A 24,271-nucleotide genomic window follows, 5' to 3' on the forward strand; every position below is an offset into this window, starting at 1 on the left:
TTCGCTGTAAGACAACATTTAATGCAAAAAGTCTTCACGCTCTGTGGATTGGTAGAAACTGGTTTTACTGGCATTCCGGTGGGATGACCAGAGTCTTCTGGGTCAGTGGTTCACCTTCCACTTCACACCATGCAGGTTATTCAGAAAAATGTCATCGTGCTTATGAGGAGCATTATACCAGCTGCTGGGTCAGAGAACAGAGATGCAGCAGGAAAGGCAGTTCTTGCTGCTTTAGATAAGATGTTGCCTCAAATATAGCTACACTAAAAGAAAATATTGCTGTAATTAGGAGACTGCAAGATAAAACTTTCAGCTACTCACTTTCCCTTTGCTTTCACACCACATTGTATTTTATCAGATAAAAGGTTTTAAATGATTACTACCACAAATAAACAGAAAAAGAACATAGTATTTTGCGAAGGGTTACTCTTGGGTCTTGGGAAAGTCGTGTTCTCATACCAATCTAAGCCTCTCTGCTGCTACTTGGATAGCTTGGAGTGCCTCAGGGCTTTTATAGTGTCATCTTTGTACTTTCATTAATACACACAGACTTCACACACACAGATCAAGAATTAGCGAGCCTGGTGGGAAGGAACTCTACAGTAGGTAACTTGTAACTGGCAATATTAATAGAAGCCCACCAAGAAGAGAGCAACTACAAGAACTTTTAAAATTTTCAGTGTAATAATATGCTTGTTGGCACCATGTTTAAATCATCAGATAATGATGAGCAGTGAGAATTCTCACATCCATCCCCAGCTTGCTAGCAGCATCTTGCTAGCAGCAGTTTAGACTGACTTCCTAAAGATCAACATTTTATGTTGCAAAATCTACGTGACAAATCTGATGATTTTAAGCATGTAGGGACTTTTGAATAGATATATATTGCACAACTCAATCCTCACAATTCACAATAGCAAAATTCTTTAAGGCCCAGATTTTATGTTTATTCCCTGTAGACATTTTTTTTTTTCTTTCTGCAGGTTCAATGCAAAATTTAAAAGTGCTAAATTAATGTGATGTTCTTGAATTATCACAAACAGATCTGCATAGCCAATATCCTGACTGAAGCTGCAAAGTTGTATGTTCAGGGTTTGCTTTTCAATTTATTTTAATTTATTTATACAGTGGTGGTAAAGTGCTTCTTTACCATCGCTTCATATCTACCACTTGAGTGTACTCAGCTATCTCATGGCTGCATTCCAATAGCCAAGAATGTCATTTCGGGCCATTTCCTAATAAAAGTATTCAAAACCTAGCATCTTAATTTAGGCAACAGGTGAAAAGTTAAGTAACCAGATATGGACAGTCTTCAGAGGAAGGTTAGGTCAGTCTCAAGAATGTATAGAAATGGTTCTGTAATTAAATTATTTCATTAACAGCCCCCTTTTGCGAACACCCGGTTTGTTTAAATCCTGAACTAATAAACTGTCCTTGCATTTTAGATTGTCAGCACACAAATGCCTTGGCACGGAAGTCCACGCTCTGTTGACTGTAATTTGACTCAGCGGAGAGGCGTGTCCGTGATTTGGCTGTGGTCAAGGAAGGCGGAACGAGCCGCCACGCTTCAGCAGGTTGAATGGAAGACTCCCCCCACTTTGACGCCCCGAGCAGCCAGGGCATTGTACTCTGCCACAGCCTTCTCTGTTTGCAAGACCAACACATCAATCCCGTTTTTCTTCAGATAGTCCACGGTAGATGGTGGAACCTCAGAAGAGAAAAGGCAATGGGAAGAGCAAGTATTAGAGTCTTTTCCCCTCACACTGTAAGGCTTGAAGAACAGGTACTGATGCCATTTGTTAGTAGATGCACTTAAGGAGCCAAACTGACAATACACTCCGATATTTCTGAGATTGATTTAAATGTTTTTCTCTTCAATAAAGCTACTTGTACATACACACCTCCTATCTCTCCTTAAGACAGTTTAAAATGCAGCCCTTTCTTTACAAAAATAGAACCGGAGCTAAAGGTAATTAATCTAAATAAGGTGTTACTCACCAAAAAGCTAAAGAATTGCTTCTCATGAAGAAAAACTCAGCACTTCTGAGCTTTCTGTAGCTAGTTTATCTGCTGAAATGACACCCTGCCAACATTAGTAACAAAAATGCCTAATTATCAAAGTATTTACAGCAGGCTAGAGCTAGTTCATAACATATTCTAAGAGGGGGGACTAATGACATTGTAAAAAATTCTCCTGGTTTAAATTGCTCCTGTAGCAGAACGTAGACCTGTTTACTGCTTGGCATTGACACTAATACAGAGGAGCTCAAATGATGTTTCTTTCAGGAAGAGAGGGACTCCTGGCAGGAGCTCTGTCATGCTAATTCAGCATCCTCAATTTTTCCCCTCTTAGTAAAGCATCATAGATGTATTTTTTTTCCCCTAATCAGAGGGAGAGGGAAAACAAACAGTTCTAGTTTCTCACAGAACAAAAACCTACCTGCAAAGCCTCACTCATGCCACGACCAATCACCACAGTTTTAACACCCTTCTTGACAACTTCTTCAAGGTCAGCTGGTTGCACTCCTGGAGAATGCTAAGTGTCAGGGGAGGAAAAGAAGTCTGTGTACTGACAGCATCAACCAGGAAAGCTTCGTTTATATGTTTTGAAACTGTCCACAGAGTAGCAGGGTAAATTAGCAGTACTAAAATGTAACACAACCCTCTTCTGCAGACACACAGTATGAATACGAAGGATGTTCGTTAATCAATTGATAGCAATATTATCACTCTTTATTAAACATTTAAAAATAAAAAGATGCATGACACATTTCTAAGACATTTATGTCTAACAACTAGCACTTTATAAATATGAAAAGTTAAAGTGAAATCAATAAATTGCAACATATTGCTGTTTGTTTTCAAAGGAACAGAATCTTTTTGTAATAAAAACTGTGGCAAGCCAAAGTTTACTCACTTTAATTACAAAGAGCTCCTCAAATAATTAAAATTATTAAATTCTTTTCTTGTTTACTTTGCAAATCTCGTTTACCAAAGAGGACTGAAACATACCGGTTAGCTTCGTTTCAGTTAACAGTTTAAATTTCTGCACTATTTTTAATTTTGAGAAAGGAATATTTGAAACCAAACTCCTCAAGGAAAAAAAGTTTTAACAGCACATTGACTGAGTTTTTAAAGAAGTACACCCGGTTACTACTGGTATGCTTTAAACATATGAATTCCACAAATACACCTGTAATATTAATATAAAACATTATTATGTCACACTAATTCTCCTCTTGGATTCAATTTCTATGTATCTCTCTACGGTCAAGAGTAAGATACTGTACAACCTGTGGCTAGAATTTGGCCCCTCTTTGGTGTGCATTTTTTTTAAACCACAAATACTATTTCCTCCCTTTTTTTTTTTTTGGTAGGATTCTTAAGTCCTCTTAGAGGACTGAGATGAGTTTCTCACCTGAAGTAGGTAATGCCATGCTGGACCTCTGGAGAATGTTATTTTTATGATTTACCCCCTATACCTCCAGAAAATACTACATTCTTTCAATGAATTAAGGTCAAAGCACCAGCTTGACACTTGGCTTCTGTTGTTCCATCAGTCAGTGAGCTGTTCTTTGACATCCTTGGGTCCTCTCCTATTCTTTTTCCCCTGCCCAAGTCTTCAGCAGCTGATGCTGCAGCCTCACACAAGGTGTCGGAGATCTCTTCTCAGCCCTGTCAATGCCTCAGCCTGCAGAACAGAGCAGGCAGGACTTTACAAGCCGAAACAAACACATGAGCTGCAGAAATTGCAAGTGAGGGAAACCTTCCATGGTAGAGTGACGCTTCCAATGAGCAGATTAAACTTCTCCCACAAGAAAGTCTTTAGCCTGGCTGGTATCTGAAGTTTCAGCAACAGAGGTGGTTCACCTTTATGGTTCTCCGGGTTCACAGAATATCTCAAGCTGGAAGGGACCCATAAGGATCATTGAGGCCTGCTCCTCACAGGACCACCTAACACTAAACCATATGACTAAGAGCATTGTCCAGATGCTCCTTGAACTCTGACAGGTTTAGAGCCATGACCACTTCCCTGGGGAACCTGTTCCAGGGACCGAAGACCCTGTCAGTGAAGAGCCTTTTCCTAATGTCCAATCTGAACTTCCCCTGCTGCAGCTTCTCTCTATTTCCTCATGTCCTATCGCTGGTCACCAGAGAGAGGAGATGAGCACATCCCTCTCCACTCCCTGCCTTGAGGAAGTTGTAGACTGCGATGAGGTCACCCCTCAGCCTTCCCTTCTCCAAGCTGAACAAGCCAAGTGACCTCAGCTGCTCCTCTTAAGTGTTGCCCTCGAGACCTTTCACCATCTTGGTCGCCCTCCTCCAGACACACTCTAATAGTCTGATGTCCTTCTTGTACTGAGACACCCAAAACTGCACACAGTACTCGAGGTGGGGCTGCACCAGGGCAGCGTAGAGGGGGACAATCACCCTCCCTGACCGGCTAGCGATCCTGTGCTTGATGCGCCCCAGGACACAGCTGGCCCTTTTGGCTGCCAGGGGAAAAGCCGTGTTCCTCCTAATCCATTTACATTTGATATCCCCACCTAGAACGCAGAGGTCACTTCAATATGCAGAGCTTTCTCAGACCAAATCATTGCAAGTGCATGTTTCTGACCAAAGAGGGAATGCTTTTCTTTTGGGGTGTTTTAGACTTGGACAAAAAGAACTGGTGTATGTTTTACTGCAATTACAATAATTAGATTGCTGGGGAAGGTTTGCTGTCATGTGATAAGTACTCCTGGGACATTAAAGCCATGGAACAAAAAGACTTTCTTTGGTTACACAAGACACACCAATGTGGGGGCTTCCACATGTTTTGTAGGAAACATGTTGAAAGCTGTGACATGACAGAGTAACTGTATTGTTGCTGATTTGACAGCTGGAGGGAAAGAGGAAGGGCAGCAGAACTTCTTGCCTGTTTTGTTCTCTGGTCTTCCTTTCAGGATTCCTACTTCTCTTCCCCCATGAGCAGATGGCACTGAAATGCAGCCAGCCATGGAGTCTGCCTTTCATCCCCAAGGGTTAAGGTCATACAACTATTAGTGCTTAGTTACAGAACCTTGCAGAGCCAGTTATACAATTTTCCCGATGAAAGACTTAAGCGCTAGGCAGCAGTCTGATAGCAGAGAAGGAAAGGAAGCAATTTATTTCAAACTAGAGTGTGGGACATGACCAGCACTGCTTGCTTCCCAAACTTCAGCTCCACCTACCCCCAGGAAAAACATGCTCAGAGAAAATAGGCACACTGCAGTCTACTGTAAAGAAACATGCAGAAGATGCATCTGGTGAATCCTACTACTTCCAGTGCTGATTGGATTCACTTTTTTACAGTTCTTCTAGAGTTGGGAGATGCAGTCTAGAAAAGCTTAGTTCTATTTTCACATTAGTCGCTTGCAATTTTCAAGCAAGTGACCTAACTCCTCATATCTGCAAAGGAGACAAAACTGACCTAAAGCAGGAGCTTTAGAAGTGACCTATAGAAGGCAAAACCTAAATAGGTATTTTTTATTTCCTGATTATATAAAAAGGATGCCAGAAAACCCAAATAATCCAACTATTTTTTTTTCTACTCGAATTTTAAATTCACATTTTCTTGTTTCAGTTGGAGGACTCCTCTAAGGACTTTTATGGACTTAAAGCTTTTTTTACCTGTCACCTGAAGATACCCCTTGTTCGAAACTTTAAAAGGAAAGCATGACCTCCTAAATGATAGGAGGTGGTTATAATTTGAAATCAAAGTTTTCAAGTGGTCTGAATAAGTATCAAAACGTGATTGAGCTGGGAACTAGTTGGGAATTTTTCAGCTACCATATCCGTTCTGCTTCTCCGGTCATATGTGCACATAAACCAGGAGAACAATACTGTCAAACAAACAAAAAGCAACTCTCACCACACAACACCCTCCCTCCAAACAGCCAGTGAAAACTTCATTTTTTATAATCAGGCCATAAATTAAATATATTTTAAAAGGTTACACACAGAGCCATCTTTCTCTCTGCAAGGTACAGATATCTTTGCATGACAGCACTAGCTTTCTCTTAGACCTATACACTCTCTATAAACTGAACTCTGACAGGTTCTGTTCCCCCAAAGATTACAGATGAAGTTCCAAAACCAAAGGGTTTTGCCCTTCAGTTGTGTCAAAATGAATTCAACAAAGCTCTATCCTCTGCATGGATAAGACCTGATCAGTATGTAGGTTTTTTGTGCTTTAACATTTGCTTAGAAAGTATGGATTTTTTTTTCTAGTCAATACAGCTATCCTAGTGCAAGCCCTAATATGGGGAGAATTATCAACATCAGGTTCCTAATGTGGTAGACATTATACTGCTTCTAAATCTGGAACGTCAATACTGTTCCATGTACTTTCATACAATTCTGATAGTGTTTACAGATAAAGTGTAAAAATTGCAAGGGCAAGCACTTAGTATAGGGCTACCAAGAGAAGTCATTGGGTGGTTAGCCAGACTGTGAGCTTTTCACAGAGAAACTAGTGCATATGACACTGTATCTGCATATTTTTCCTCTGAAATAAGTATAAGGGACCCCAAGGAAAAGGATATAAACTAAACCACATGCACTGTTGTCTTCCAAGCACATAGGGTCAGTTACTGTCGATTTAACTTCCCATAAATTTTTTTCTTATTTCGCTCAAGACAACTTTTGCTTATGCAGTCTGAGAAGAGGCTGTTACCAGCATCTTACGACAACTGCACTCTTAATCAAGCACAGAATGCTGTTTGAGAGCTCCAAGGTGTGCGAGAGCAGTCTGGTCAGGGTAGCTGTGAGGACTGGTGGCAATAGCTGCTACACCCGGCAGCTGTAGGACGTTGTGTGGCTGCCGTCCTCTGACCTCTCCACACAGTCACTTCTGAAACACACACCCAGTCCTTCCCAGGAAAAGTCTAACGGCTGGATGACAGCAAAAGGCAGCCTACTCAATTTCTGGCAGGAACCTTAACAACTCTTGTCTGGACCATCCTGAGTCCAGTTTAAAATGCGGGATGGATAGTAAACAGCAAACTTACATTAGTCCCAGTTTCTCGCCAATCCCAGGTTCGGCTTCCTCCCGGCCATACCTTGCAGTCCTTATATGTTGTAGAGCAGCCTTTCACCTTCATCTGACCCCAAGAAAGGGAAGCAATTTCAGGGGAAGACATCACAAAGTTGAAGCAAAGTCTGGAAAAGGGATATTTAATACATAACATCAGGCTAACATATGCAGCATGTTAATAAAAACAGAAAATTCTGTCCCTGGCCCAAGGAGCTAGGAAGGAAACACTATTACAGACTTTATCCATGTAATTTTGTGACAACAGAACTGAACTGAGGATCGGCAGATTTGTTGAATTACCAGTTCTCTTGGGGATTTTGTGAAAGATTTGGGGGAAATCATTTTACATGCTAAATCTATGCAAGTACTGTGTGTTCAACTTTTAAAAGTATCAACAGGGATCAGGTCCCAGAATATCCTCCCATATCTGGGTTTTAATCTTCTCCCTAAATTGTACAATGAAGACGATAATAATTTCCTAAAATATCTGAGAGATACACTGTTTCTTTGGCCATTTTATTAGAGTAAATGACGTTAAAAAAAATCCCAAACCAACCTAATAGAAAAGCCATGAACAAAACAATGGCACTGCCATATTGCTATAGCAAACAAGACTTTTAGAGACCTAAAGGAGTCAAGGCTTTTTTCCTTAGTCACTCCTTACAGAGGCCAAGTCTCCCTACGTAATGTCTCAGGACAGTTAAATGCACAAATATATTTTTTAATGTTTGATCTCAATCTTCACTGTTTCAACTTAAACCCGTTATTTCTAATTTTTTCTGTGGTGGACAAGGAAAACAGCTTAATCTTTGTCTTTTCCACCATCCTTTGTTTTTCTGAGGATCTAACTCTTAGTCTTTTTTCCTTTCTTTTAGATGAACTTCACTTCCCTTCAAGTCATGTTTTCTAAATCTCTGCTTATTTTCTCCTTTTTTTCCCCAGCAGCCAACAATTGGTATGCACCTTTCTTTGATGTCTCTTGCCTAGAACTAGACAGAGTGCTCCAGCCGAGGCCTTATCAGCGCTGCTATAGACCAACTGCTTTTTGGTATTAACCGCAGTAATTTTTAGATCCACTATCACAGCTGGGTGTCAGCAGGGCAGCGACTCTGCCTCAAAGTACCGCCTCACCGCACCACGAAAGCTTACACCCTCTTCACAGTCCTGCACGTTATACGGTCTGATTGCTGGTGTGATTCTGGCAGTAGACGACAAGAGAGGAATCGCAGGGTGACACCCTGGAAATGCGTTAGACTAGCATTAACCGACATGTCTCTAGGGCAGAGTCACCCTTCTGCTCTTCCAGTTCAGAAGGAAGGTGGTCTAAAATCCTCATAATGAAGAAAACTGGTTGCTTCTGTGGCAAAAAGAGCTCCTGGCCGATCCAGAAAACCTCAGTAGCAGATCCTTCCAGATACGGTTTCTCATCCTTTACTTTTTAATTGTTTAAATTCACCAGGAAAAAAAAAATTAAAAAAAAAAAAAAAAATCAACCATAGGAGCCCCGGTGGCACAGAATAAAGAAAGAGACCTTGCAGAAGAGAAATCTTTGGATTAACCATGCTTCCAGTCCTTTTGGAAGCCTCCCTTCCTGTCTTGCACGTGCTACAGCCAGACAGCACTCGCTCTTCTCGGATTGCCAGGAGCAGATCTCAGTATCCCACTTCATACATCGCATGAAGTAAAAACTGCATTACTCTGGATTCAGCAGAGGACTGAGTCTGCCAGAGGTGCTTCCTCCACAGGATAGCGGGGCAATTCTTTTCTTTCTTGCCCCTTTGTGAAGTTAGTGGCACATGTGCCCTGCCAAACAGGAAGCCAGGCAAGCAGCTAGAGGAGCAAACTTACTTGGATTCATATATTCTAGATTCTCTCATTACACATCTGCAATGCAATGGATTCAAACAAAGATCTGTAAGACTATTTTCCTGAAAATCTGCTTGAAGGGAGATTACAGTTGAAGAAATAACCTGTAGTCCCAACAGAATGACATCACCCATCAACCAAAGAGTAAAGGCTGAACAAGCCACCCAGAACCTGGCTCTGAAGAATAAAAATTATTTTTGTCTGTGCTAGTTGCAAGAGGAAATGGCAGAAATAGACCTAGAGGTTACACAGGGGTGAATGAACAATAAAATGATTAGAAATATCAGATTTCCCAATTCAAATAGTATTACAAGGTTGAGACTGTGCAATCAAACAGGCACAAACTGCAAATGGGAGAGCAAGGGTTCCATGCTGTCTTTTCCAAACAGCACAAAAGTAAGTAAATAGTAGAAACGAAGAAAGAAAACTTAAAAGCTATAAATAAAAATTTCTAATCTAAAACTATTTCCCGTAATACTGCCAGAGAGTATCAGGAAGGTCAGGTTATTTGAATTAACAAAAGAGTATCTTATAATGGAGTAAGAATGAACTTTTTAACAGGAACTTTGGACATTCTTGATGCAGGGCATGGTCCAATCACCAACTGGCAAGGAGTAGGAAAGTATTTCTCCAACAAATTAGTTGGGTTTTTAATTATTCACTATGACAAATGTACAGTACCAAAATATACAGTACCACTTAAGATCAAAAGAGACAATGAACTATACAACTCCTAAGTATAATCTCAAATAGCAATTTCTGTATATCGCAGTAGTCCAAACACAAAGAGATGAGGAGAAGAAATGGTTCAGAAATCCATAAGCAAAGTTGTGAGAGTTTAAAAACATAGGAAATAAAGGAAGCAGAAGAGCTTAAAGAGGAGGCAAAATACAAGTTTATACAAGGAGACTATACTGAAAGAAATGAAGCAGTGGCTAAGGATGGCAGAACTAAAAATAGCTGAGAATGAAATGGAAGAAACTCGAGGTTGAAGTGCAGTTGGGCAAGCAAGAGGATTTAAAAATTGCCGGCACACCTGTCTTCTGTGAAAATAAATGTTTCAGAATAGCACCCACCAGCAACAAAAAGAATAAAAAAGGTGAATGAGAGCAGTGCACCAGAAAATGTTTTATTGAGAGACTGCAGAAGAATGTTTCATAAAATCCAAGGCGCAACCTGAGATCAAAGAGGATAAAGGTGAAAGAGTAAATCAGCATTATGTCAAGCGTGGGGCAGAACTCCTGTAAGGCGTCAAAGGACAACAGAGCTCTCCAGCGCTGTCTGGGAACAGGGTCAACAGGTGAAGGTGGGCGACTTCCCTGCAGCCGATGCAATTTCAGAAGTGATACAGCAGCTGGAAAAGCAGCTCAGGATTTAAAAAACTGAGAGCAGAAAGGCAAGTAGAAAGGATAGTCTAAGTTTAAATGAACTGGGTAGGGAGGGGGCAGATATCAAGCTTAAGAACTAGGAGAATATTTTTCGGGCACTCGGTAATCTGATTTTGCTGGGGAGGCTGATGAAGGCGAGTTACTGGGGGAGGTCACGGAGGGTGCGGTGCTGGTAAGAGGAGACGGGGGAGGACAGCATTTTGAGAACAAGGTAGGGGGGAAGGAGAGAGAAAAGGACAGAGAACCGTGAAAGACATCGGGGAGGGGGTGTACAACCGCAAGCACGGAGGGGGAGGCAGGAGCCTGGACGCAGGAGCGGGCGGCACAGCTCTTGAACCGCCCCCCCCCCCCCCCCCCCCTCGAATCCAGGCCGTGCGTGAGGCGGCCCAAGGCCCCACCACCTCCCGCCTCCCTCCTCTCCCTCCCCCGCCGGGCGGGAAGCGGCTCGCTCCACCGAGCACCTCTTCCGCGGGAGCGGAGCGTCCCCCCCTCCCCGCTCCGCCCCCCCCCGACTGAGGGGAGTCGTTACGACAGTTAACGCGCCCGCACTCACCGCCGCGCGCGCGACCCCTGCCCCGCCGGGCGCAACCTCCGCCTAGCCCGCGGAGGGGGGAGGGACCGCCCTCTGCCCTCTCATTGGCCAGCTCTACCTGCCGGCCCCGCCCTTCCCCCGTTCCGATTGGCCAAGCCGGCCGCCTATCCCCGCCCCATCCCCGATAGCCCCGCCCCGCCCCGCGGCCGCTCCGCCTTGTTTTCATTCCCCTTGCCGCACGAGGCGGGGGGCAGTCGCCTGGCGCCGCTCTAGCTGCCGCCCCCTCCCCTCCCCGTCCCGCCGTTGCATTGTGGGATAGTGGCGGCGCGGCTCGGCAGCGCCCCCTCCCTCCCCCCTCCCCAGCTCCTTCTCCATCCTCAGGTCCAAGATGGCGGCGGCGGCGGCGGCTCCTCCGGCTCCATCTCCGCCTCCCCCTCCTCCGGCAGGCCCGTGCTGCCCGGGCTCATGGCCTAACTTCGCTGTCGTCTGCTCCTTCCTCGAGCGCTACGGAGCCTTGCTGGACCTGCCCGAGCTGCCCTTCCCCGAGCTGGAGCGCGTCCTGCAGCCGCCGCAGGAGCCCGGAGACCAGGGTGAGCGGCCCGGATACCTCCCCCCCCACCCCCACCCCCTTCCGTACGGCCGGCTGAGGGGGGCCGCGGTGCGGGGGGCGGAGGGGGGGCCGGGGCTATTCCCCCCCCGCCTCCTCCCGGCCCCGGGGGTGGAGCGCGCTGAGGGAGAGGAGGGGCCTGGGATTCCCGGAGCGGCGCTCCGGGGGGAGGGGAGCCCTCTCCCCCCTCAGCACGGCCCTTCTTTTTTTAGGGGGGGAGCAGCTGTTTGTGTGAGTGTGTCTGTGAGCTGCTTTCCCCCCATAGTGGAGCACGGGAAGGAGGTGGGAGACCTCCCCCCCTTCTTCCCCTCTCTCAGTGCCGGCTCTGACCCCCCTCCCGTTCTCCCCCGCCACCCCCCCCGTTTCTCTGGGTTTGTTCCCGAGATCTGTACGGGTGGGACTCCTGCAGAAAGGAGGATAAGCTGAAATAACTATTTTTGTTCAGCCTGGCGCTGGCACCGGGTCTCTTCCATCTCCTCCCCTCCCCCCAGTTTGGGGGGTCACTTCGCCGCCCTCCACCCCCCCCCCCCCCCCCTCGCCATGTATGTGCCCGTTTTTACTTCTCCCCTGAAACAAGGGGATACACACAAGGCAATGCCCTGATCTTCTTTCACCCCCCCTCCTTTCCTATCTGTGTATGTGGGGTGAGGAGTGGGGGGGGCACAGAGAAGCCCTGCGCCCTCCCCACGGCTGCTTTTGTAGGCCATCTCCTCCCCACAAACACAGACAGCCATTGTGTGCCATCTCCATCTCTCTCTTCTCCTCCCCCTCGTCCCCTCTTGTAGTTGGGGGGGGACGGACACACACGACACAAGCTCGCTACTTGCTCCTTCCCCTCTGCCACCTGAGCTGTGCGAGGTGGAGGGATGGGTTATGCACTCCACTGTTTTCTTTCAAGCTGCTCCTCCGCTCCTCTCCTCTCTCTCCAGTAGCAGATTTGGTTGCCTGACTCTCTAATTCCTGCTCCGTGCGATGGATGTGGGAGCGCCCGGGCCAAGAGAGCAGCCTGGGGAGGGCTGTGTGGAGGTGGCGGTAGGAATATAGAGGGGAAGGTGCTTGTTGCTTTTGGTCTCTTGTCTCTGTTACTGGTTTGGTTGTTGCCTCTGCACTCTTGCCACATAGGGAGACCGTGGAGCTCACGGCGCATGCTCGGCAAGGCCCCATAGAAACTTCCTGCTGCTGGAGAAGCCCAGCTCAGGGCTGCTTTTGGTCCAACAGCCCCTGCTTTTCCCCCAAAAGGCACTCGCTCTCGCCTCCTTCCCCACCAAACCCACGCTGTATGTGGGGGGGGGGTTGATTGAATCGGCGTGTAGATACTTCCTCATATGAAGGAAGTTGCTTTTTGCAAAGTGCAGACGTCCTATCAGTGAATTCACGGCAGCCACTGCTGAAGTATAATGAAATAAGATTAATGTACTGTCTCCTCATGTTGTCCGGTGCCTAATCAATATGAAAAATAAGTATTTATATTCAGTTCCCAACACTCCTGTACCTTTTACGTTGTATAAAGGACTCATTAGAAAAAGCGTTGTTTTGTGAAACTGTTGCAAAACTTATTCATAGAAACCACCAACACACTTAAAAGTTTGAATTTTTAATGAAAATACTCCTTTTAAAGTGATGTCTGTAAAGAAAACGAGTACTTTTACTATGTGACACAATGTAAGAGCGTGTGTAAGAGTAATTTTTCTTGCATGAACTGCAGGATAAATTAACATGAAAGGATGAAATAGTGACCTGTGTTTTAAGTATATGCATTTGATTTAAAAAAAAAAAAAATCCTGATTACTTTAATTGCATGATGGGGGGGGGTGTTATCAATAGCACCATAACTGCATAACCCTTTTCTAAAAAGCTTTCGAATGACTTGCATTATGAAGTTTGTGTTATGGGTTGATTTGATACTTGTCAAATTTTTAAACTTTTCTCTGCATTGCCTTTCCTGTTTGGCAGGGGATGGGTTATTCTCACTGCTTTAGAACAGTTCCCCCAAATGGGAGCAGTTGTAGATTCTGAAAATCCTCTAAATTACTTGGGTTGTTTGCTTGTGTCTGGTGTAGATGATGTATTTGCTTGCATTTTCTCATCCCTAAGAAAGAAAGTGTGGAGATGTGAAAAACAAACTTGGGTGATTCTTGATGCTTTGTGTGATAACTTGTGTGACAGGGGTTTTCTTTTCCTTTGATACAACCAACTCCTTGTTCCTGTTTTGTGGTGCCGGTAGCTGTTACCTGGTATATTTTATGCTTTTGGATAAAAGGTTGCAGTGACTAGATTTCTGTACATGATTTTTACTTCAATTAGTCCCCAAAGTGGTGTTTTTAAGGGTACAAGTCATGAAGTTGCTAAACACTGATTGAAAACTGAAGTGGTCCTTTTTTTCTGAACATCTGTTATTTACCAACTGTATGTAGTTTTCCTTGGATAGCAAAAGGGATTTTGATTTCAGTTATATACAGTTAGTTTCACTTTTGATACCAGCATTGCTTGACAGTGGATTTGCATTGACAGTGATACATGACAAAATTTAAGCAAATAGCTACAAAACCTCAAAGTGTTTTTTTTTCTGAACTTCTTAGAATCTGGGCCAAGTTTTAAGCTGTTACCTGGCAGTTGAGATTATTTGGAACTCCTCTCCATATTCATTTTGCAATTAGGAAAGAGAATCAGTAGTTAGGGTTTTTGTTGATTACCTGTAACACTGTTTTGATGCTCAGCAGTTTCAAAAGCGTTTTGTTTGTTTTCATATTTTAAACATGGCCTATATTGTCTTTTCTGAAGAGTTACTCTTGGAAGATGCCAGTAGAAATAATTTTCTTTATAGTAGGTGCTTCAAGGAGAACTAGGACCTCAAGTTTGAATGTTGTTCAGTAGTTGTATAACAGTCATATTTTCTTTCCTGTTAATAATTAGAACAAAGAGCTTGTTCATTACTAAGGAAACAAGGTATAACCTTCCCTTACAGGAAGGGATGCTGTGTGGATGCTGAGCAGATGTTGACAGCTAGGAAGCTATCAAATATTACTTAGAGGGATTTTAGATTTTTGTTAATGTGCAGACAGCACTTGAACTTTGCAATATTACCTCTCCTATCTTCAAAACAGATAGTAACGACAGCAGTGCTCGAGTATGAATAGTTTTCCATAGTAGTCTGACTAGTTTAGATATCAAATTAACCTGTATTAGCAGCGGATTAGATGTTTTAACTGTGTGTACACAGGTCTGGTCTTGTCTTGAAATGCACAAACCAATTTAAAATGTTCTTTGGGATTTGATGGGTAATGTAAATCATGCTTGAATAGGAAAATAAGAATGTGTGGTGTTGATTTCACCTGTCGCTGTTGAATGGTGGGATAAACTGGTATCTGTGGAAATAGTCTGCTTCTTACGAAAGCTGTATGATAAAGTAGCTTAACTTTTCCAGCTGAAAGTTGCAACTATTCAAACAAAGTAAGGAGACCTGTTGTTATCCAGTGAAGATTTTATTTTATGAAAAATAATTATCTTGCCTTTAAGAATGCTTATCCTTGCTTTACGTACAATGTAGTGACCTGGGTTGCAATTATGACAATCTTAAACTGCTTTGGAAAGAATAAAGTTGAGTGTCTGCCAAGATGGTGACAGTGTTAACGCACAAACTTTTTGATACACCTCAAAAAGTAAATTGTTTCTTGTAGGATTTACTCAAAAGCATCCCAATATATGATTTTTAACTGGAACTTCTGAGGGCTGGGAGATGTCATTACCCCTGTATTACTGTACTTTTAGACACAAAATGAATGTAACAATACAGATCATCCCACAGTGTGCCACAGTACTATATGTCTTTTGCCTCTGCTTGCTTCCGAAGGCAAAACTGTGCAAACTGGAACAAATCATCACAGGAAACCAATACTTGTTCTCCTTGTTCTAAAAAACATACGCTGTCTTTTTTTTGCAAAGAGTTTTACTCGCAACAGAAGAGCAGTTGCAAATTTAAATAGTAAATATATGTGATAGAGGGGAGCAAGAACTATATCTGTGTTTAGGGCTGTGTTTAAGGAACCATGATATCACATCACCACCTCCTTTGTGTCAGTAAATAGCTTGAGAATCGGTATAAATGTTAATTAAGCACTTGGTCTCTTGTGAATGAAAATATTAGTAGAATGTTAGCTTGCACAACAGAGATCTAATTTTACACATGACTACGCAAAATGCTTGCTGGTTTGCCAGGTTCCCTAGTGTGTGAATGGGGGAACCTCTCGCGGAGGTGAATGGCATCTTCCAAGTGTGTTGGGCTGTGTTAGCTCATCAATTTTTGCAGGCTTTTCTTAGCAGTATGGGGTTTGATTTGCTCTTGATTGGAAGGGTAACAAGTATGCGTGCTTTGCATATCCTTTCAGCAAAATGGCGAACTTGCATCAAAATCTTGCTGGTAATCGTGCCAAAGGTGGTCTTGAAAACAGCGAGTGTGTTTTGGTGTGTGGATCTCCAGTCTGAGGCACTCTCTTGTATCCTCACCCCAGCTCAGTCGTCTTTATCTGCTTTGACTCTTGACAATCACCCTGACAGACTGACCCAGCCTAGAAGTTTATTGCTTAATTACAGCATAAATGGGTTGCGTTTGTTTGGAGTTTGAGAATAAAAACACTCTTCATGTGCTGCCTCGGGTTTAAGTGGTATAAAGACAGACGTGATGAGGTGCAGGTGCCTGGTAGTCCATTTTTGTAAATCTTTTCTCCCCTTCTCCTTTTCTGTCTTTATAATGAGAACTGAGGTTAACGGCAGGTAGCTTGTGGAAAATCTGTGCAAGCCATTTATAGTTTCTTTAATTTTTTCAGTAGAGAATACTCAATACTACATTGTAGAACTGAAAAAAATATATAGTCTTGGAGATATCATGCTTCAAAGCAGTAAGTTATGTTTTACAAGCTGCTGTATTTTTTTTTAATTCTTCTAGACACCTAACATCTTTTCTGTTTTCAAATTAATTTGGATGCTGAAGTAATTTGTTTCAGTGGGTTATCTCAGGTTTTTTAATTGTCATTCCGATACCTCTGGAAAGCTTTACAGCATTAAGCTTAAGGGTTCTTACCATTCTCTGAAGAAATTAACAATTAACATTGACTTAAACTGCTGTTGAATATCTGTATATGGGAGAAACATACTCAAAGCTTTGTAGCTGTTTGATATAGCAAGAAAAGCCAACAATATCTAATGACAAGGAGTTTGACAGACTTTCAAGCTCAAGATTAGGTATGTTCTTAATGAAGAGTGTTCTGTGGTGAAGCAGAGTGTTCTGTTACTGTGATTGATTTTTCTTGTATTTAATGTTTGATATCAAGCATGTTTGTTTACTATTGATCAGAAGCTGTGGGATTTGCTGTGACTCTTAGGTAAAGTCATAATATGTAGCAGTAACATGTAATATCCACAGTAGATTGGTTAGTATTAAAAGTAGGCGATAAATGTGATATGGAAGGGCTGTCAAACACTAATTCACTTAAAATTTAATAATTGATACTCAAGTTTTATTAACTGGTTTCAATGCAGGGAGACTAATTCATGTTGTGTCCTCTTATGTAAACGAACAAGTTCTGACATTTAATGTTGGTAGTGTCTGTAATGTTGGATGGGTGGAGTTTATTCCCACACTATGTATTGCTGAACCTTCATTAAGCATATTAAGTGTGTGAATACATCAATATTATAAGCTGGCTTCTGACATGAAGCTGTATCAGCTAGTCAGAGGTAGCACTTTTCGTCTGCTCTGCAGGACTGAGTGTTCGTATCTTTTCACATCCTTTCCTTGTATGAATAAGAAATTTAACTGCTGTTCTGAATCAGTCAAGTAGTTACCACCTGAATGCAGGCTAAACTTATGGTGTATATGTGAAATATAAGTAGATCATTGCTTTCCTGCTGCACCTAGGGACTGAACCAAAACATTTGTGTCAAAGCCATTAACCTACCACCTGTTAGTAAAATGAAGTGTTTTTAACTTAGCAATAGACTATTGGAGAATAAAGGCATATCTAGTAAACTTTAGAACATGGTACATTAACTTCTGTGCTTGTTTCATTTTTGAGTATGATGGGAGTTCTACCCCTCTAATGTTTCTAGCTATCAAATTACCTGATTTGTTCAAGGTAGACTCCTGTGGCTCGAAGCTGAAGTTCTCAAACAGCATAACAGGGTTAAATTCTGAGAAAGTAAGTGGCAGGGGTCATCATTCTTGTACCGACTTCATGGCCAACAAGTCTCTAATGCAGAATAAATTCCTCTTGTCTACACTTCAGTCACTTTAGATTAATATGACTTTAAGGTCAGCATGCCTTATCCACATGTGCTTTTCAGTTACTCATTTAAGAAGTGACTTAAGTTTACCTTGGAATTAATTATCTCATAATAGAGTATGGATGCATATCCTTCTTTCTAACTATTCCTATTTCAGTAGTTTTTCCATGGTGAGACTTCCTATCTTTATGTGTGTTGAGCTGGCCTGTGGGCTCACCTGAGTGTGCTCTGATATTTAGGCTGGCAATGCCAGTTTTAACTAGACTCCACATTGTCCTATGTAGAAGGCAGGAAAACACTGTACTTCTGGGGAGACAAGCAGTTTGGTCTCTTTCCAGTAACACTGCCCACCTGAAAGAGATGACAGAATGCCATGTGGCATGGAAAAAAAGGAGCTTGGGATGCTGCTCTCCAGGCACAGATGAGGTGTGACAGGACATCCCAGGCCTTTTGCCAAAGCTCAGCCCTCCCAAGGGTTATGCAGGTTCTGTTGGACCATGTGCATCCATCAAGGAAGGGCGGTACGCTTTTGGTAGGTGGCTTTGTTGAATTCCAGCCCGATTTGGATGGTACAGAACTGGAGGAAAAACTTCTGATATTACTTCCAAGTCACAGTCTTAAGGCTTATTTCAGGATAAGTGTGTAAGAACTGGGAATGCCAGTGGAAATTTTTCTGGCCAGTGCAAGATGATGTTCGCTGAAAGAAGCTGTATTGTGGTATGGCTGTATCAGAGAACTTTATAGACATCAAAGTGAGTTGTGTGTGACACCATCATCACGTGTAAACTGGAAGTTATGTTTTGTCCAGCAATCCATCAGCGCTCTACCTTGTCCTTGGCACTGGTCAGCTTCAGAGGTCTGCAGAAGCTGTAAGAATTTCTCAAAATACACTCCTAGCATCCATGTTTGTAGCTCAGGGCCTTCCTGAGTTTTCTACACCTACCGTGAATGCCACTTTTTCTCATGTTTGGGATTAGTTCAAGCTAGTATTGTGTAGTATAAGAAGACTTAGCGGATACATGTGTGTGATTATTAGTGCTCACTGCCTGGTACACGCACTCTGAGCCCCTCCCAAAGCTGACATTTAGATTAGCTTGTTTATGGCCTGTACTAAACTGAGAAGCTCATGGAAACGTATTGTTGATAGGAAGATTAAAACAGAGTAACTATTTGTGGAGTTTCTGTGCTCCTCAGTAGCTGATAGACTGCATCCCTCAGGCAGAAACCTGGTAGATTTGGGGGGAAAGAGAACCTCCTTAGTGACTTGGTATTATCCTACTGGAGGCAGAATGACCTCCTTTGTGTGATGTGAAGGAGAGGACAGGAGCTACTGAAGGACTGAACTGGCAAGAAGGGGCAGATGATGGGCTGCCCAGGGAGGTGGTGGAGTTCCCATCCCTGGAGGTGTTCAAGAGGCGGGTCGACATAGCACTTAGGTATATGGTGTAGTTGGGATCTGTCAGTGCTAGGTTAACTGGACTAGATGATCTTCAAGGTCCTTTCCAACCTAGATGATTCTGTGATGGGAAGATGATGAATAAATATTCTGCTGAAGAATATCGTGGCTCGCTGCTGCCTCAAAGCCAGTTGTTTTGCAGTTCTTTGAAAGTATCCATTTTAACATCAAGATCTGTCTCTGGTCCACACAACACTTCTTAGCAGTACAGCTGCCTTCCCCCAGGTTTACGGCAGTTGGAGTTGATGGAGCTATTCAGGACTTCACGTATATCTGCCATAGTTGGGACAAGTGTCCTCTGGTATCCTCACAGGACAACCTCTGTGCTCCTCTGGGAGGAAATGCAGGTGTACGGCTGGCGAGAGAGCTGAGGTTGCGTTCCGGGAGTGTCTCCTGATGCAAACAGCCTGCGCTGGGACTGCAGTGTGTGTGGCAGGGTTGGCCTGTCCCGTGGCAGGGAAGCTGCCAGGCTGCCTGCAGGGACTGCAGCGGTGTGCTGCAGGCTCTCTTCATCATTCCCTCTTGGGCACCAGTGCTGGGGCAGAATAACACATCGATAGCTTTGGCTGGGGGTTTCAATCAAATCATCTGCTTCCAAATGTTAAAATAATTGTGAAATAATAAAACTCATACAAAGGTGTGTATATTTTTTTGTTTACTCCAGCCTGCCAGTAAGAGCATAGTTTATTCCAGCTGTGGAATAGCAAGGTCCGTGTCTGTTCATAACACTAAGATGGTCTTTCCACCCTCTTTCGTTAGCTTTTCTCCTCTCCCTGCTTCTCCCCAAATCAATGAACTCTCCTTTGCTTCAGTTGTTCTACAAACCTCGACAAACATTTTAGCATTAACAAGTATTTCCTAGTAGCCTCTAGCATTTGTCAGTCTCTCATATATGCAGTTGCCGTCAGCCTGATACAGTTATTTCTCTTCCCCAAGAGCCAAACAAAGCTCTTAAAGCTCGAGCAGCAGAGAATTTCTCAGAACTGCAGTAGAAATTGTGACCCTGCTGATGTCTGTAATGGTCTGGGGAAAACAAACAATTTCTCAAAAGTGAGGAGAGGCCTATTTCTAAAGATTCCTGTGTTTCAGCAGCTGTGCTTTAGTATTAGATTTCTTTCCATTATGATCATTTAGATCTTGTAGTACCTTAGAGAAAAGCACTGCTTACCCTTGAACTTGCAGGCTTGATTGATATTGAAGAATGGATAACAAGCAAGTCCTACCTCACCAGTCCCAGCCTTGAAAATCCCCTCTTCCAAGAAAATGGTGTTTATCAGCGTGAAGCTCTGCAGCTTTTTTGGTTGTCTTAGGCTATACCATTTTTCTATCCTAACGGTCAGTTCTGGTTGGCAAAGTCCTGAACGAGTAGTATGCTGAATTAGGTTGGTTGTTTAAGTTTGTGTGTGAGTAATCACTTGATTTCCTACTCCACTCAGTGTCCCTCTGGTACTGCCCTGGCTGTTTTCCAACTCATCTACAGCTATCTAGTAGCACAAGTGCCAGGGCACGTTCATTGCCTTTTAGTATTAATGACTACCAGGATTATAATGGTTTCCTCTGAGAACAAACTGCAGTGGTTCACAAAAGCCATATTAATTACTGGATGATAGAAGTGTGGAAATTTTAGTTGGATCCCAGAGTCTTCGGTGTGGTGTTCTTGTAGTTATCAACAATATGTTGCAAGAAAGTCTCCAAGGTGGAGAGCTGCGTGGCAGGATGCAACAACAAAAAAACCCACCCAAAACCACCCAGTATTGCCTGGAGGTGGTAGATGAAAGGGAAATAGCTTAAGTTGGCCTAAAGCGGCCATCTGAATGCCCTGCTTTGCAAAAGATATTTCCAGTGAGTGGCAAAACTAACCCGTGAAATGTATATGGAAGCTTAGACAAGTTCTGTAGCAGACAGTATTAGCTGGCCTCCTAAATAACACCTTAGCAATCTGTATGAAGGTTAGCAGCAGGTAAGAAAAATTGATATGATAACAAGGGAGCTTCTGGAAGACCTAACCTTTATAAGAAGGGAGACCAGAAGCACCAGTCCTAAGTCAAGGAATAAAACCTCTGTGTCCTAGGTGCAGCGTGCTTGCAAAGCTAGTAGAGGTCTCTGTATGCGTGTTTGTCTGACAACGGGAGCAGGATGGGGAAGATAAGCATAAGGGCTAAATATCCCAAGTTTTTATGCCGAGTTGAAATTGTCTGAAAGGTGGAAATCTAACCCTGGTGAAGTCTGGGAGGAGAATGTACTTGTAGCTGGCAGTAGAAAGAAGGAAGCTAAAAAGTCCAAGGTGGATTTGGAAAGTGTGTGGACAGAGAAGTCTCTTACATAAAAAGAAAAAAAATCTATAAAACATGGGTGTCTAAAATCATCAGCCACAAAACAATGATTAAAATAAGTACATTGCTGAGAACTTAAATAACTCTTTGCATAAGGTGTCATTATTAGGCTAATTTGTGATATCTTATTCCAGTTATGCTGCTTTTCTGGCAATAAAGATGAAATATGATAAAAGTGACGTGTTAGGAAATGATGTACTGGAACACACTGATAATGTGAAAGCATGCCGAGTTGCTAGGCTTAGATACTCATTCAGGTTTCTGAAAAAGTTATAAATACAGCTGGTAAAAATATACAAACTCATACTAGAGTACAGAAGTGGAAAACAGAGTGACTAGCACATTTTTTTAAAGAGTCTCACAAAGATTAAGGGAATCAAAAGCAAGGAGCTTTTACATCTGTTATTGATAAACTTTATGAAATTGTAATTTCATAGTTCTGATAGTTGTATTAGTTATTCTCCAAAGAAAAATATCCTGGTGTTTGGTTGTGGTTTGTTTTTTTGTTGTTTTTTTTTTTTTTGAAAGCACGGGTAGTTCTTTTGAAGCATGGATAAATGGAATATGCTTGACGGTCATTGCATACAGATGCAAAGTGTTTCAAGGAGGTTACTGATTAAAGTAGCTGACTTCTGTTCCACAGCAACCTTACCTGATATGACCAAAATAGTAACTCTCATGCCCTGCCCTTTCTTTGACATTATTCTTTGTGGCAGGAGGAATCAGGTGAGCCATGGAGTATGTTTTTAGCCATTGCAGTCTACAGCCCATGCTAATGCAAACTGATGTTGCCAGTGGTCTCTGTTCATGCTGTCGATTTTAAGTTAGGACTAGCTGAGGAGTGGATTTGCTTTCTGTTTATCCCTGATAACCCTCCCTGGCAGAGGGTTAGAGGGACATTGAGGAATGCATCAGTCAACCATTCCAGCTAAGTCAACCACTGAACCTGAGTCAGCATCAGTTGAGAGGGAAAGCATCATCAGAAACCTTCAACTGATTAAGCAACAGGAAGTTGGTTAGAAAAAGAGAAATAGTTTGGGGTCACTGTGGTATAAATAAAGTAGAATTCCTAGATTTATTCTTTTCTTTTTTACAGCATGGGTAATAAATCTTATTTGCCAAGAAAACAGGAAGGAGATGAGTAGTTTTCAAAAAGATCAAGGTGGAAGATGGCTAGTTCAGCCTAAGGGTAAACACTGCGGTGGATAAAATAGTATTGCAAATGGGCAACGAAACTGCAAATGAAACAGAGTTATAGGTATGCAGTAGAAGGGAAAATGTTTATGATGAATATATCCCAGAATATTTAAAATTAGCTGTTATCTTTACAAAATATTCTAGGTAGTATCATGATACATCAGAGGAAAGCACCCCTATTAATGTGGAGCTGGAGTTTAAAAATTAACAAAATACCAGATATCATGAAGAATGGGCTGAGAATCGTATGTAAACTTGGGGAATATTTTATTTTGAGTATGTGAGTGTACCTCTAGTTCTGTCAGTGGCTTGATGGCCTTCATCTTGATTTTAGTGCTCAGCTATGGCAGCTCCATCTGAAAGACAGTGCAGACAGATCAGTAGACTAAGGAGGACTGTATGAAAGTTTCTGAAAAAAAAGTTTTAAAAAGGGGTACTATTAACTTCAGAGGAGATTTTTAGAAGTATACAAAGCAAAGGTCCTAGAGATTTGCATTCCTTTTATATTGTAAAACCAGAAAAATGGTGTATTGAATGAAATTTAAAAGTAATTCAGATTTAAATGCCTTTCACGTGTTCTGTAATTACAATTGATTGCTGCAAATTATAACTGAGGCAAGAGCTCAAAAAGATTTAGACACTAATGAATATTGAGTTGTAGTGAAAATATTTAAAAATAAAACTAAGAACATGAAGTTTCTTGCTTCTAAGTTAAGCCAGGTTCTAACCAAAAAGAGGATTTAAAGATAACCTAAGGGCAGGTAATTTCATACGTGTGCTGTGGGTTTTTGTTACCCATGTTCTGAAGCAGCAGATGGTGGTCACTGTCAAAGGGATGAATCGCACCGTGGCTCGTGATTTTCTTTTCCAAATGCTGTGCACAAACACGTTTTGTGCTGCCAAGATTTGTTCTCCTTTCTTTCTACCTATGCCGTACAGGAAGGGAAGGATCTTCTGATATCACAGGTTTTCTATTTTCAGATACTGTTGAATTTTTGGGAAGCCTGTTCAGTGGGAAGATTCAGGTGCGCATTAAATTGTGGCACTTCCCTTCTGCCTGCAACGCGAGCTGCCAGGCTCTTCCCCGACCCTGATAACATCTGCACATGGTTGTTTAGGTTGGAGGGTTTCTATCTCAAACGTGAGTTTTGAGTGATGGCAGTATGCAAATGGTAGCTAGAAACTCAGTGTCCCTTCAGGCTGTTACCCTCATCCTTCTTTCTAGCTCAGATTAAAAGTTGTGTAAAAGGTGGCTGGCGGCAACTGAGCCTGAGTTACAGAGAGGTAATGGTGCTGCCAGTCTGGCAAACTGGTCTGTGGCTTTGAGTCTGCCTAGACAGACAGTAGATACCGTTGACCCCAAAGCTAACAGTCTTGGCTACCCCTGTGAAGCTGCAACAGCCCCAAAGTTATAACCGTTTCTTGCAATTAAAAGAATTATGTTAACGGGGGTAGATATTTTAATAGCGTTAGCAGGTCGAAACATGAGTTTGCTCATAGAAGTTTATACTTAAGAGTTGGGTGTTTCAAGGAATTAAACTTCTGTGAATCCCCGC

At 42.7% G+C, this 24,271-nt stretch overlaps 2 protein-coding genes across 3 annotated transcripts in view; one reads left to right on the top strand and one right to left on the bottom strand.

The window, feature by feature from the left end:
* Positions 1-10,926, bottom strand: AAMDC (adipogenesis associated Mth938 domain containing). Of its 2 annotated transcripts, XM_074860432.1 has the most exons (4): positions 10,865-10,926; positions 7,032-7,182; positions 2,441-2,536; positions 1-1,708 (listed from the first exon to the last, which is right to left on the bottom strand). In XM_074860432.1, the coding sequence occupies exons 2-4, from the start codon at positions 7,161-7,163 to the stop codon at positions 1,568-1,570; spliced, it is 369 nt and encodes a 122-aa protein (XP_074716533.1). In that variant the 5' UTR covers positions 7,164-7,182; positions 10,865-10,926; the 3' UTR covers positions 1-1,567. The 2 variants fall into 2 exon arrangements, with proteins under 2 accessions (XP_074716533.1, XP_074716532.1); XM_074860431.1 differs by lacking the exon at positions 10,865-10,926 and having other exon boundaries at positions 7,032-10,629.
* A 165-nt stretch (positions 10,927-11,091) lies between these two features.
* Positions 11,092-24,271, top strand: part of RSF1 (remodeling and spacing factor 1) — a 68,873-nt gene continuing 55,693 nt past the window's right edge. The window contains exon 1 of the mRNA XM_074860433.1: positions 11,092-11,433. Coding sequence (XP_074716534.1) covers positions 11,232-11,433 — 202 coding nt within the window. The 5' untranslated portion in view covers positions 11,092-11,231. The remainder of the gene's footprint in view (positions 11,434-24,271) is intronic.

Source organism: Strix uralensis, chromosome 2 (genome assembly GCF_047716275.1).
Source record: "Strix uralensis isolate ZFMK-TIS-50842 chromosome 2, bStrUra1, whole genome shotgun sequence".
NCBI classification, from domain to species: Eukaryota; Metazoa; Chordata; class Aves; order Strigiformes; family Strigidae; genus Strix; species Strix uralensis.